The sequence below is a fragment of the Phymastichus coffea genome, unplaced genomic scaffold, assembly GCF_024137745.1.
Source record: "Phymastichus coffea isolate CEN01 unplaced genomic scaffold, Cenicafe_Pcof_1.1 PCOF00050, whole genome shotgun sequence".
In the NCBI taxonomy this organism is placed as follows: domain Eukaryota; kingdom Metazoa; phylum Arthropoda; class Insecta; order Hymenoptera; family Eulophidae; genus Phymastichus; species Phymastichus coffea.
In genome coordinates, this window is record NW_026706861.1 from 871,685 (window position 1) to 885,593 (window position 13,909).

Sequence of the window (13,909 nt, forward strand, 5' to 3'; positions counted from 1 at the left end):
CTTAGGAGTTCATCTTCTTATCCTCTTACAAAAATCTTCTCCTCCTCTCACAAAAAAAAACTTGACAAAGTAAAGCAAGCTTATTCGTGATCTGATTGTCTTAAAAATAGTCACGTGATCAGCTCTTATGCTATAGTGTGTGTATATGTACGCTTATAAAAGATTACTACAGATTTCTTCATAGATAATTTAATGTTCAAATAGTGTGACAGTATAATTTGATAAATTTAATATGGATTAAGTGATTTAATTATACGAAATTTGAAATAATAACCGACTGATACCTCGATAAAAAAATTAATTGAAATTTCAACTCTATGCGAAAGTTTAGCTTCGAATAAACAAATTAGGCTATAAAAGATGTAAATAGATAGATTATCACAAGAAAATATTAGTCAATGATTTTGGTTTTATTTAGTTGTATAAAATATTATAAATTTTATTTTTAAATACTGGAGAATATTAATTATTATTATATGGTAAAGGATATAATTATAGAAAACTATAGTTTTTTTAGAACATATATAATGTTTTTCTATCGTGTTTATGAATCTTTAGACTTTTGATAATTTTTCAACATAGAATTTCGGACGATAATAACTTAAGATATTGTTGATAACTTTTCAAAATCATGAGTATATAACTGCATATTTATTTAGCAATTAATAATATCGACAACTATATCTTATATCAAATCATAAAAATATTTAATGCATATTAAATTTTCGAATTTTTTCAATTTCACCAATAAAAGTATTGATTTGTATTTGTATATTAAAATGTACGCGAAAAATATAACAAAAAGATAAACACGCCAAGCGCACTAGACGTCATTATTATGACATATAATAATTGATTCAACAAAAATTAGTGGACACAAACACTATTAACATAATCCTTTATTTTTTGGAAAAATTTTTTCATCAACTAACACAATAGTAATTCTACATTCATGGCTACCAGGGTATTTCAGTACTTCAATAGTGAAATATTAGCAGTTTATCCTCAAATTCCAGAGCTAGTAAACTGTGGAATCAAAATTGACTGTTATTCAAGCGACTATTGACGTGTCATCGCAGTGACATTCAATTTCGATTACGTCAAAGTTATTGCCCTCCATTTTGTCAAACTGTAGAAAGATTCGAACAAATTAATTTATCCGTTGTCAGTCGAGTAGAAAAAATATACAACTCGCAGGAATGCGAGCGTCACCTGTGAACATTTGATCACACATACACTAAGATACAATTTAAGTATCCTATTCAGTACACCATTGTACAATATGAAATTATGTACCACAAATTTTTGAACATATCATGTAAAGAGTACAGATAATTCTTTCCTTTAATAGTAGTATAATTCGCAAATAATGTAACAATGCTTTGTATAGGACTGTCCGTATAATGAGCACATGCCATCTTCAAAATTCATATCATCGTAAACATTTGGAAGCTCTTCTATTGTTCACGGACTAATACAACTTTCCTATATGACACATCTAATCATGAAGGTTAGTTTTCCCTCATTTATGAAAAAAAAAAATAGAATAAAAGGAAACGTCATGAATACTTTTTGTTTCTCCCATCTTTCTAATATCGGCCAAGCACAGATTGTAGTAGTAATTGATGTCAGGATAATGCTTTATGCACTGCAAAACTTCCTCCATAACGGGCTTTTCCTTTCTCAACAGCGAAATGCCTAATGATCATCGAAGCAGTTTGGTCGTACGCTCACTAAATCTGATTATAGAAAACAAAGTTCAACCCCAAATGTCGACGAAATTGACGTTAGATCGATTAACGCAACAGTAATCAAATGTTTTCCACAAGTCTCTATTCATACGCACCACGAACAATATAGTCCCCGTCACATGCCGTAAACGGTGTTGGATAATTAGCTTTCAGAACCAGCTCGCGAATCTGATGCTCGGCGATATCTGTCCTGTACAATTTTAATGCTGCAGATTAATAAAATGATAATTTTACATTGATGACTACCAGAGTCAAGTATTTCATTACATTAATAGCGAAATCTTGCGAGTTCTCCTTTGATCCCACAGCTTGCTGGTTATAGAATCAAAGTTAGCAGTTGTTGTTCAAGCAATAATTGACCTACATCAAAGTTATTGCACTTAACTTTGTCGAGTTGAAAAAATATTCGAATAAATTAATCTATACATTTCCATGCATGTAAATGAAACGGATAATTCTTTCCAACGGAAGAGTTGGTAAATCGTTTAGTAATGTTTCGTAAAGGATTTCCTCTATGGTGCTCAATCGCCTTCTATGTTTTACAGCAGACTCAAATACGTAATTGAGGTCCTCGAAATAAATTGGATATTCCGATCTCTGCCGTAGATCGCGATAACCTTGCACAAACTGCTCACTTCTAGTCATGTAGCATAGTTTTATCTTAGTTGCTTTGAAAATGCAAGAGAAGGGAATAGTAGGCAAGATAAATACCGTTTCCATTTTTTCCAATTCGTTTATACACGAATCGTAGAATAATTGCATATCTTCATGATTCCGTACGAATGTCATATCGCTCTCATTAACTGCCACGTTCCTTTTGACTAAGCGAGCGAAATGTTTAAGGAACACTCGATGCGAATCGGTCGTACGTCTATGGTATACGATTCTAGAAAATGGAGTTCGACCCTGATTGTCGGTCAGATTGACGTCAGCTCCGTGGCGTAATAACACCCGAATATTGTTTACAGATGCCACTTCACAAGCGCAATGAATAGGATAGCTCCTACCATACCTCAAATTCTGCGTTGGAGCATTGACTATCGCACCAGCCTGAAGTAGAAGTAAGCTCATATCTGCGTAATTCTTTTTTGCTGCAGCACCCAGTGGTGTCTCACCTGTCACTTTGTCACCGATGTAATGAAAATGATCCGGTAGTGGCAAAGGCGATGCTGGTGCGTTCACGTTAAATCCGTAATTTATAAGTAATTTCACCTGCGAGTAACAATTAACGGGTGTTTAAGTATTTGTCGCAATAAATTTTAGGTAAAAAGCTGGCGTTTTATAAAATTTACCATTAGATACTTTTCCGAGCGAACGGCATGTATAACCACAAAGTGTAACTGATCTATTTCCGTGGCTGGTATTCTTTTTAACAAAAGTATCTTGACAAGTGGTACTACGTCTGCATCGCAGAAGGATGCACTGCCACAGCGTAACAGTAGCTCTTCAACCCGCTCGTTCGCCGTTCCCAACTCGAGGAATGAATTAACGAGCAATTCCAGTAGATCAGTTGATTTATCGTGTATAGTGGCTCTTACGACGGGAGTACCAGTCACATCGACTTGGTGTCGCAGAAGTTCTTTGATTATATTGATCGGGTATCTACCTTCAAGAGCACGATGGAGAACTGTCACGTGAAATCTGTCACGAGCGTTAATATCAACACCGTTACGTTCCATGATTTTCGCCGCCAGTCGATGACACCTTCGGTCGTTACTTTTCACGAGCACGTGAAGAAAAGTTGAATCAAATCCGTCCGATGGATGGTTTACAGTGAGATCTGCGCCAGCATCGATCAACCTCGATGCCGTGTCTATCTGATTGCTCATTATTGCATCCCAAACCAGAAGACCACCCTCTCTACAATTTAAGTCAGGATTTTGCTCAAGAAGAGCAATCACCCTTCCTTTCTCTTTTCCGAGAATGGCATTTTTTAATGTTGCGATCTCTTCCTCGCGTGAAACTACTCTTACGTTCCTACCGCAAGGTATTCCATTGCAACACCCAGCTATATTCATCTGACCGACGTACCTAGCAACACACACAGACAACGTGTATAGAATTCGCGTAAAAATATCGATGCATCTAACGGATATCAATGTCGAACTTACCAATAATTAATGCAGTCACGTCAAAAAAATATTGCCATAGACAATGGCAAAAAACAAATTTATTCGACGGAGTTAAGAGGTGCAGCAATCTAACGAGCTAACGCCTTGGTATAAGAGTGAACACACAGGGCTAATATTTCGGACGTATTGTAATCTTTAGTTCTATCTTAATATACATATATAGTTTATATTCTATATAACTGTATATACAGTTGACGATACGCGAGCCACTGTTCAGAATAATACTTAATCCACGAAGTAAGCGTTGCGCAGATTAAGCCTCTTAAGAAGCTATTCAGAATTACGTTGTGACTAAAATTGTAATCTATTTACAATAACTAAATATTTCAAAGAGGAACACTACAATGAACGTAGGAAGACTGAAAATGAGAACGAAAACGCAGAATGACTTGGAGGACCGAAAACCTATTCAAGCAGGACGTTAAAAGGGTTGACAAATAACAATGAAAACTGAGGGAGTCCCCTACGAGATGGCTAATACAATGCAGAACTAAAGACTTGCAATGAAAGAAGTCTACTGCGAAATAGCGAAATGAGACGCTCCGTGGATTGGACCAAATGGTCTTGGCCCAGGCCAGTATTTCTATGCTAGAATATCCCATGCTCACAAGAATAAATGCTTACTAAATAATATTCTTTGCTCAATGTAGCAATTCCACTTTGAAATATCTGCTCGTCTTGAATGGATTACAACGTTAGTATTACTTCTTAACAGCTTCTTAAGAAGATCAGGCTGGGCCACGCTTTCCTATGCGGATTAAGTGTTAGTCTCAATACATAAATACACATATCGGAAATATTAGCGCTGCACATACAGTCTTACGCCGAGGCGTTAGCTCACGAGTTGGCTCGCCGTCGGACAAGTACTGTTTTGCCATCCTCAGAGCCGCTGATCGCATTTGTCACTGAATATCGGTAAGTTGGTCCGCTCGTATTCGTTCGGTGGATGCATAAAAATTTGGATAGGGATCCGTAGGCTGCCTGTTGCCAGCCACCTCTATCAAGATGGGTGGGTGGATCAGCAGAAGGAACCGCGCTGCGTCAGCTGATTATCAACTAAACGACATGACGTTGCAACGGCACGTAAGGCAGCTGACAGAGCTAAGATCCGCAGTGATATCAGGAAGGAAGCGCAAGGTGAGAAAATTGTTGAAGAAGAGGCCATATCTGAATTGCAAGCCGGGCGGGATTATTCTCTGGGATGCAGTGTCGAAAGATGACTACGAGATCGCGTCGATGCTGGTCGACGCGGGCGCAGACCTCACCGTCAAGGGCCCGACGGACGGGCCGTTCTCGTACTTGCTGCACGAACTCGTGAGAGGTCAAAATCAAAGGCGCCATCAACTGGCCGTGCAAATGATGGAGCACGGGGCCAATGTGAACGCAATCGACGACTTTCACTCGTCGGTCATTTATTATGCTCTTAGGACCGAGTCGCTTTACTTGCTCGAGGAACTGATCAAACACGGGGCGGAGCTGGACAGTTTCTTGGTCCTGAGAGCCGTCGACGCAATCAATTCGGAGGAGCTTGTGGATTATCTCGTCCATGAATTTCTCAAGGTTGGAAGGAAGGGCGAGCGAATAGAGGAGCTGTTATTGCAGTGCGCCTATACCACGCGTGACGAGGAAGAGATACTACCAATTGTCCACTTAGTTTTGAACGAAAAATTACCAGTCGCTGAGATAAATAGGAGAGGCCGTACGATTTTCGGTGCCATAAACTTGAGAAAGATTGAATTTGTAAGTTGTGTAAAGGGTCTGACTATTAGTTCATGTTATTCTGACACGTACTTCATTATCTCTTAATTGTTATTGACAGGTGAAATTACTTGTAGAATATGGATTTGATGTGAACGCTCCAGCACCAGTTCTGTCAGAATCGGACAGTAAAGTAGAATTTGAAACTTCACTTCATGCCCCATCGGATGGCGAGTTGCCATTGTACACAGCAGCAGGATGCTATAGATCAGATATCTCCGAAATTCTTATCAAGGCTGGAGCAAATGTCAATGCTTCATCGCGGATTGGAACATCATACGTAGGCTTTGCTCTTCATTCAGCTTGTGAAACGGACTCTTTAAGAAATATTCAGTTATTATTGCGTTGCGGAGCTAATGTCAATCTTCTGGACAGTCGGCGTCAAACTCCTTTTGATATAATCGGATTGACTGAAAATATAACCGAACATCATCGATCGTTCATTAGACATTTCGCTATTATGACGACAATTGGAATGACAGTTAATCAGGCAGATTTGCAGCTCGTAGAAAATCATTCTGGAATGCAGAACTACTACGCTCAGTGCTTAAAAGAATTGGTAGAGATGAAAACGACAATGATAAGTCCTACCGTCGACTGTTTTTCCCTTTTTAGGATGAATAAGAAACATCTATCCTTCATGTTGAGACGTAGGACGTTTATGGAAATATTCACTAATATGCTAGCACAACATAAATTTCCAATTTATCACGATGAATTAAATTTTATATATAACGAAGCTGAAAAGCTTAGAATTGGGTTATTTTTATTCGAAACAATTCTTCGCCAAGAATTGAAAAATCATATAGCACTTTATTCACTGGAAAGAATTATATACTTTGTATATACGAATGATGATAAATAAGTCTATTTTCTCGAATCATTTTATAACTTGACAAAATAAAATGCAATAACTTTCGTGTCATTGAAATTAAATATAATTGTACTGTCTTTTGTGCATGACGCATAAATTATTAATTGAACCACAACGCCCAACTTCAATTCCGCAGCAAGAAAATTAATTCCACTCAAAAAGAAATTTAAGTTAACATAATTTTTTATTACGTTCGACTATGAAATACTTATCCGCAGTTGTCATGAATGTAGAATCACCACTTTGTCAGATGATAGGAAAATAAGGCCTTTTTATTGTATATATAATACTTATATATACATTCTTTTGCTTATAATTCAAAGTCGTAAGTGACAGTTTATTTTTATAAAAATTATAACAACAATGTAATCGAACAATTTTTTTCTACAAAAAATAAAGTAGAATGCTAATAATGATTATTATGTAATATTATTACCTGTGACGATAGCAACGGAGCACGCGGCGCGCACTGAGACTACTACTTTTATTTGAAACACTCCATGTTGCTATCTTTTTTCACGAATACCTATATTTACACATATAGATCTAGATACGTATGTATACAAAGATTGAACTGGAATGAGCTTCAATTTTTAAATGTGAATTACTGTCGATTATTCGAAAATATTATAATCAAATTGGAACTCGAATATTTGAATCTGAAGAGCTAACTAATAACTGTACTTTTTTATGGGACGAACGAAACCAAACTTTCTGCAAAATGCAACAATCGCATGATGTTTGATTTGCTGAAACCAATCCCCGTGCCTTAAATAAGTTAACACGAATTTCCAGTGATTTAAGATCAAAATCCAAAATACTCCATCACCGTAACAAGTATAACGAAGTTCTCTTGTGAAGCTGATCCCAACGTGTTAAGTAATTATGAGTTGATTGCGACGTTAATTAATATAAGTAATTTTGGCACGAGTTCAACAAATCAAAACCCATTAAGCTACGAACTTGTCTTAAGTATAAGCTTTATATGTCACAAATTAATCGGCTTCGAGAGAAGATGAGTTTTACTATAGCAAGAGACAATAGATATATTTTATTAATAGACAGAAAGGAAGAAAATTATTCTTCCCATATAAATAGAAAGGCTGGATAAATATAAAACAACTTTATTTTTTTTTTAACTATAAAGTAGTTTATAATTACGATTGTTTGGTTTCAGTCCACGATTAATTTGCTATCGATTTATTTGCTAATTATTGTCGCCTATTATTGTGCTTAGCAAAAAATTTAGCTTTATTCGACAATTTTCATTAAAAAGTCTGTAAATTTGCTCTTTCTTCTTTTTATATAAGTTTTATATAGTAATTTAATCTTCAAATTTGTTCAATTCAAATAGTCGAGTTTCAATTCCATTTATATTTTCAAATAATGTAGCCCATAATTTCACGTTTTCCCAGTATTGCACTGAAAATTGAAACTCACACGCGTCCATGTATGAATAAACACGAGCATGCGCATTGTTATGAGATAAAACCAACACCCTCGTTTAACAATTGTAATTTTCAAAGAAACTATATTGTCACCATAAATCGTTTCAGATCTAATCATTATTATTTCACTTTTAATATGTACAGGAAAAACATTATTAAATCTATAGTAAATGCTCTCATTGTCCATTTGAAGATTAAGATATCGATCATATGTTAAGGAAATGTCATAAATTTACTAATCAAATAAAAAATTTTATATAAACGTCTTGAAAAAGTTAAAATCACTGTACCTTATTCCATTAACAAATTCTTAAAAGATTCCAATAACAAATATTGTAAACTTATATTTAACTTTTTACAATCTTGTTCATTATCGATTTAATAATTTTATATTTTAGACTATCCTAATTCCTTATATTTATTCTCCCTTATCCTTATTCTATTCTTTACTCCACTTCTCTATTTTTCCCTTTTTCTCCTTCAATTTTTCTTTCCTTTCTACTCTTCCATGAGTATTTTGGTGAGGAAGTTTTACTCCATCAAGTTATTCATTTTTGCCGTTATCTAAAATAAAGACATTCAAATAGAAGAAGACACACGCATGCGTGCGCGTACACATGCGTGATCGTGATAAGCAAACAGGTGTGTGTACAACTTTTCCATCACTGTTTTTTAATTTTCATGACGAAATATTGATATTTCATTAATTTGCAGAACATTTAATTAAATGAGTGTAAATGACAGTTAATTGTATTGAAAACTACGGATATTTGAACAAAATCTCAATTTAACCCGAACCCATTTATGCAGTTAACCTCGACATTGAATTGTGTGATTAATATTTATTAATATTTATTAAAAGTATAGATAAAAACTAAAACTAGCTTTTAACTAAATTCATAAGTTTATTATTAGATTTTTATTAATAAGCAACAACAATGACAGATGTAGTGCCAGACGCCAAATGCACCGAAATATCTAATGCTGTAAAGAATATTGCAATGCGAGTCACTCCTGCAATATTGAAAGAAATGTTGAATGATTTAGATAAGAGTGAACTTATTTCCCTAGTTTTTCTAATGGTAGACAGAAACACAGATTTTTATAAAGTTCTTGAAGAAGTTAAAGAAGATCCTCGTATTGCTTTTGAAAAGTTACCTAGTATGAATGCTTGGGCCGAAAAATTAATAGAGTCCTTGATGATACTTGGAAACAAATATGTAATAAGAAGAATGGGATTTGATAATAATGAAATACAATTTTTAGAAAATTTATTTGTAACAAGACAGCACAATGTTAGTCCATATTTAAATAAGGCTATAAAGAGTTTATATTTTTTATGTGCAAATTTAGATAATAATGAAGCTAAAAGATTAATAAACGAAGTGAACAAAAACTTAGGCAAGTCTTCACATGTTAATCCTAATGATATATACCTTGAATTATTTATTTTAGAATGGCTGCAAGAAGAATATATTTCTGTTAATCCAGGTATAATTGCATTGCATCTTTTCATAATGTTTATCTTTTGAGTTACTTAATTTGAATTTTCATAATTGTTTACTTACATTTTTAGATGAGTATAATTTATCTAATTTATTAAAATGTGTAAAAAATATTGGTTGTTTATTCGACTTGTCATTTAATTTTGATTATTGGGAAATTAGTGATATGGTTCTGAGTAGAGACAAAGAAGATTCACAGATATGTTCACAAACTCCAGATATTAACTGTAGCTCTCAATATCATCAAAATATTAATTGTAATACATCTAATATAGATGCAGATATTATGTGGTCTTCTCCTGATCATTTGAAATTGTTTATTATTATAAATCAAATGGATTTTACAGATACACAAAAGGTATTTTCATGATCATTCTATGTGGTAAGCAATTAATATTTATAATATATTTCTTTAATGTAGTTTAAATCAAGAAGAAAAGGATCAATGGAAGATGAAATAAATTTAGAAAAAACCTTCAAGAGCTGTAATTTTCAAATAGAAAAATATAGAAATTTAAAAAAACAATCAATGATGAAACTATTAGAATCTCTAAATAGTAAATTATACTCCAAATATGGTGCTATTTTTATATGTGTATTAAGTCATGGTTTCAAAGGTATTTTATAGAATTTAATACACAAAAATACATAATTTTTATATTTTAAATCTACATTTATTTATCAGGTGAAGTGGTTTGTGCTGATGATAATTGCATATCAATTGATGCAATAAAAGAAAAATTTTGCTGTCAAAAACTACAAAATGTATTCAAATTTTTGATATTACAATCTTGTCAAGGAGAAAAGATAGGTATAATATTTACCACAATTATTTATATACTAAATAATTTACATGAATGTTACTTTAGATCACAATATAAAATGCAATTCTTTTAGGATTAGTGGAGCGGCAATATGGTAAATTAGTCAAAGATGGTCCATCTAATTTTACTAATCCTCGTTATCGCATGCATTTTTGCCTTTTCCATGCAACTGTACAGGACTTTGCAGCAATAAGAGATCAAATGCGAGGTAATTAAATTATAAATTTTTCTCTGTGAATTGTTTCAAATTTGAAAATTTTTATTTTTAGGTAGTTGGTTCATTCAAGACTTATGTAAACAAATTCACGAAGCTGATAAACAAATTGAAATAAGTGATTTAATTAAAAAAGTCAAATTAGCAGTCACTAATAGAAGGGGACGTTTAACTGATCATGATTTAGAAGATGCTGTTCAAGTACCAGAAGTATCAGGGGATACTACTATGTATCCTTATGTGTTAATCAAAGTTATGTAAATCGGAGATCAGCAAAAAATATTTTAGCTTAATTTTTATAAACTTTTCGATTGAAGCTTTTACTTTCGTAAATTATAACTAGTTTTGGATATTTAAGAAACAATTATTTTTCAAGTCATTATAAAAAGTCAAAATATTTATAAATCAATTTATATTTTAAATTTTAGAAAGTATCTTAAAAAATTGATAATCAAAATAATTGTAATGTTGCAATTATTGTGAAGTACACATAATAATTTATAAGAATGAGAAACATAAAGAATAGCTTACATTGCTCAAGCATTTGATAAAAAATTATGAATGAAAATGTTTCATAATAACGGAATTGTAGTTTTATGTTAATGTATGAAAAATTATAGATATATTATGAATGAAGACAATAATTGAAGAATTTACTAGTTGTGATATGTGATATTAAGATTTTTTAATTTTTATATGAGCTCATATGTTGTGTTTATTAATGTTACTCATCTATGTATATATGTTTTCTAAATTTTAATAAAATATTTTTATGATACAAAAAGAATGCCATTAAAGTCATAAAATATTGCAGCAATAGTAAGAAAAAACACTCAATTGGAAATTACCATAAAATATATAAAATTTATTAATAACTACACAATTTCTTTACATAAAATTAAACAAAAAATTAACTTTCTTTGACCTTAAAAAAAGGCATCACTATCCTTACTAATTCTTGTTCAAAACATTTTGTAGAAAATCTATTGACAGACTTTCTAGCTGCATTACTTATTGCTTTTCTTTCCTCTGTAGACATATTTATGATTGATACAATAGTTTCTGCATATTCTGTAACTCCATTAGCAAGATATCCTGTTCTAGTTTTATCTTTAACATCAATTATATCAGCCTTGGGTCCTCCAGATGCATTGGCAACCATAATTAATCCAGCTGCCAAAGCATCTACAACACTTATTCCAAAGTGTTCATTCCACATAGCATGTATGCCAATAGTACCCTTTTGCATTTCATAAATCAAATGTGAATAAGATATATTCACTCTGAAATCGACATTGTCCTCTATGTGCAACTTCTTTGTTAGACTTTTCAATTTCTGAACATATGATTTGTCATCTTCATTACGACATGAACCTATTAGCACTAGACGTATTTTCTTCCATGTGTCTGCATCTACAATACTTTTGATTTTGTACATTACCTCAATCATCATTTTATGATTCTTCTCTGGTCTGAACTGACTGACAGATATAATATGAATTTCATGATTTTTTTGCTCCTCATTCAATAGTGGTAATTGTGTCAATTTATCTACATCACAAGGGGGATACAATAAGTGAGTTCTTTTAGGGCAATTCCAGATAAAATTGATATGATCTTTGGTCCAAGATGAATTCACCATAACAATATCAGCAGTTCTTCCAGTTAAACCATATAAGAAAGCAATGCCTTTATAATATCCAAGTTTCAAAACTGTGAAAAGTGGATTTCTTGCTATTACGTGACGATTATTAACAGCAGTTATTCTTTCAGATACACAGTTTAACATGTCTGTTGAAATAATTGGATAGTGAGTATATGAAGCAACCTTACAGTTTCCCAAATATTTAAACAGTGGATATGTGAAAGCATAACCCATTGTATCAATAAAAATATCAGGCTTGAATAAAGTTAAAGCTTCCCAGCCAACCCAAACTGAACCAAGACTTTGTCCTAGTAATGTACAGAATGGATACATCTTGGCCTCAATCCATTTCCTTCTGTGTAAATAAACAATATTGATGTTATCCTGCATTTTTATATCAAAAACTTTTTCAACGTTTGACAAAATAGTTTCTCTATCATGTTCCAAATCACCAGTATATATAAATACATGCACATTCTTGTAATTTGATTGAAGAGCTTTGACGACAGACCAAAGTACTCTTTCTCCACCAGCGCCAGCATTGCAGTAAGGATGAAATATACCTACAGTGATTTCTTGATTATCTTTTAGTTCTGTATCGTTCTTCTTCATAAATAGTCTTCTCATAAAAATAAGTACCATGAGTGGGTACAGACATACTAAAAACAACCAACATGTTGCAATGAAAGCAGCTATTTCGCACAGCCAGTAGATTAATTTTTTTGGAATGAACATCTTTGTAGATTAAATTTCTTATACCGTTTTATCAAACATAAAAGTTGTTCTGAAAGTAAATTTTTATTAACTGAACTGCAGAATGTATTTATAAAGAGCAGAAAATAGTTTGTTTACATTATGCACGGCTGTAGAGTCTGACGTGTCCTCTCATAATCTAGTAGAAAATCCTTATGTAAACATAACCTTACATTTGTGTCAAGTATTCTATTCCTACCTAAAAAAATGCCAATTCTGTTTTATAAATTATTCTAGTAACGATGTAATCTCCTATCAAGATATAACAATAATCTTATTAACAAAATACGCTCATACTTTTATGTGTCAGCATCAGCTGTGATTATTCAACGTCGACAAACCGGATACTTTTGACGAGATAATATAGTCAACTTTTCCCAGACAATTCTAAAAGCGGTCAATAAAATGCAATCTTTATCAATAAAATGTTTCGTCAGCCACGATAATATGACGAGTTTTATTAAGGCGAAGTCGCCGAAAAGTACTTTGAAATGACAACTCACTCCATGTTTCAATCGCTCCGTTATACGTCTTGAAGTTAGTTAAATCAGAGAATGCTTATGGTAATCTAGCGAATTAAAGTGTTTTTGTATTTCAAATTGTTGTCTTTGTCGTTTAAGACGAAATACTGAAAAAATTTCAAATCCTACTCGAAAGAATAAAAGAAACTTCTAACGAGTGATTTTCAAATCGAAAATAGAGTAACGAATTTAGAAGTTTAAATTATGACCACGTGATTAAGAAAATCGCGCCCTATTTCAACATAAGTAATTAGCTGTCTGCTACATTTTATCAACATTCAATCCAGGTAAGAGATATATACGATTAATCTAAACCAATTATCTACCAGTCTCGAAAATAATGAGCCTTCATTGATTTATCGTAGAAATCATTATACAACACGCTAAAAAGCAACGATAGCGACGTCATTAATTTAAGAATCCGAATATGCGCGAAAAAAAATCAGTTTAGCATCAAATTATAGACCGACTGGAGTACTACAAT

General features: G+C 32.9%; 4 protein-coding genes across 11 annotated transcripts; 2 read left to right on the forward strand and 2 right to left on the reverse strand.

The window, feature by feature from the left end:
- Positions 1-601: 601 nt before the first annotated feature.
- Positions 602-4,136, reverse strand: LOC131665302 (serine/threonine-protein phosphatase 6 regulatory ankyrin repeat subunit C-like). 5 transcript variants are annotated; one of them, XR_009302019.1, is made up of 5 exons: positions 3,863-4,136; positions 3,044-3,782; positions 2,019-2,963; positions 1,847-1,941; positions 602-1,739 (listed from the first exon to the last, which is right to left on the reverse strand). XR_009302019.1 is itself a non-coding variant. In XM_058937121.1 (4 exons), the coding sequence occupies exons 2-4, from the start codon at positions 3,767-3,769 to the stop codon at positions 2,383-2,385; spliced, it is 1,233 nt and encodes a 410-aa protein (XP_058793104.1). In that variant the 5' UTR covers positions 3,770-3,782; positions 3,863-4,110; the 3' UTR covers positions 2,252-2,382. The 5 variants fall into 5 exon arrangements, 2 of the variants coding, with proteins under 2 accessions (XP_058793103.1, XP_058793104.1); XR_009302017.1 differs by having other exon boundaries at positions 602-1,941; XR_009302018.1 differs by having other exon boundaries at positions 1,847-2,963.
- Positions 4,137-4,645: 509 nt separating this feature from the next.
- LOC131665327 (putative ankyrin repeat protein RF_0381) lies at positions 4,646-6,980 on the forward strand. 3 transcript variants are annotated; one of them, XM_058937156.1, is made up of 4 exons: positions 4,646-4,798; positions 4,850-5,020; positions 5,091-5,623; positions 5,703-6,980. In XM_058937156.1, exons 3-4 carry the CDS (start codon positions 5,120-5,122, stop codon positions 6,504-6,506), a joined length of 1,308 nt encoding a protein of 435 aa, XP_058793139.1. In that variant the 5' UTR covers positions 4,646-4,798; positions 4,850-5,020; positions 5,091-5,119; the 3' UTR covers positions 6,507-6,980. The 3 variants fall into 3 exon arrangements, with proteins under 3 accessions (XP_058793139.1, XP_058793137.1, XP_058793138.1); XM_058937154.1 differs by having other exon boundaries at positions 4,850-5,623; positions 5,703-6,943; XM_058937155.1 differs by having other exon boundaries at positions 4,700-4,798; positions 4,860-5,623; positions 5,703-6,944.
- Positions 6,981-8,591: 1,611 nt separating this feature from the next.
- LOC131665357 (caspase-8-like) lies at positions 8,592-11,214 on the forward strand. Of its 2 annotated transcripts, none has more exons than XM_058937209.1 (7): positions 8,592-8,605; positions 8,678-9,454; positions 9,540-9,826; positions 9,890-10,085; positions 10,154-10,279; positions 10,366-10,500; positions 10,562-11,214. In XM_058937209.1, the coding sequence occupies exons 2-7, from the start codon at positions 8,902-8,904 to the stop codon at positions 10,765-10,767; spliced, it is 1,503 nt and encodes a 500-aa protein (XP_058793192.1). In that variant the 5' UTR covers positions 8,592-8,605; positions 8,678-8,901; the 3' UTR covers positions 10,768-11,214. The 2 variants fall into 2 exon arrangements, with proteins under 2 accessions (XP_058793192.1, XP_058793193.1); XM_058937210.1 differs by having other exon boundaries at positions 8,602-9,454; positions 10,366-10,386; positions 10,470-10,500; positions 10,562-10,701.
- Positions 11,215-11,363: 149 nt separating this feature from the next.
- LOC131665353 (GDP-Man:Man(3)GlcNAc(2)-PP-Dol alpha-1,2-mannosyltransferase-like) lies at positions 11,364-13,419 on the reverse strand. The gene is made up of 3 exons (XM_058937202.1): positions 13,202-13,419; positions 13,004-13,103; positions 11,364-12,935 (listed from the first exon to the last, which is right to left on the reverse strand). The coding sequence occupies exon 3, from the start codon at positions 12,884-12,886 to the stop codon at positions 11,417-11,419; it is 1,470 nt and encodes a 489-aa protein (XP_058793185.1). The 5' UTR covers positions 12,887-12,935; positions 13,004-13,103; positions 13,202-13,419; the 3' UTR covers positions 11,364-11,416.
- Between the last annotated feature and the right edge of the window lie 490 nt (positions 13,420-13,909).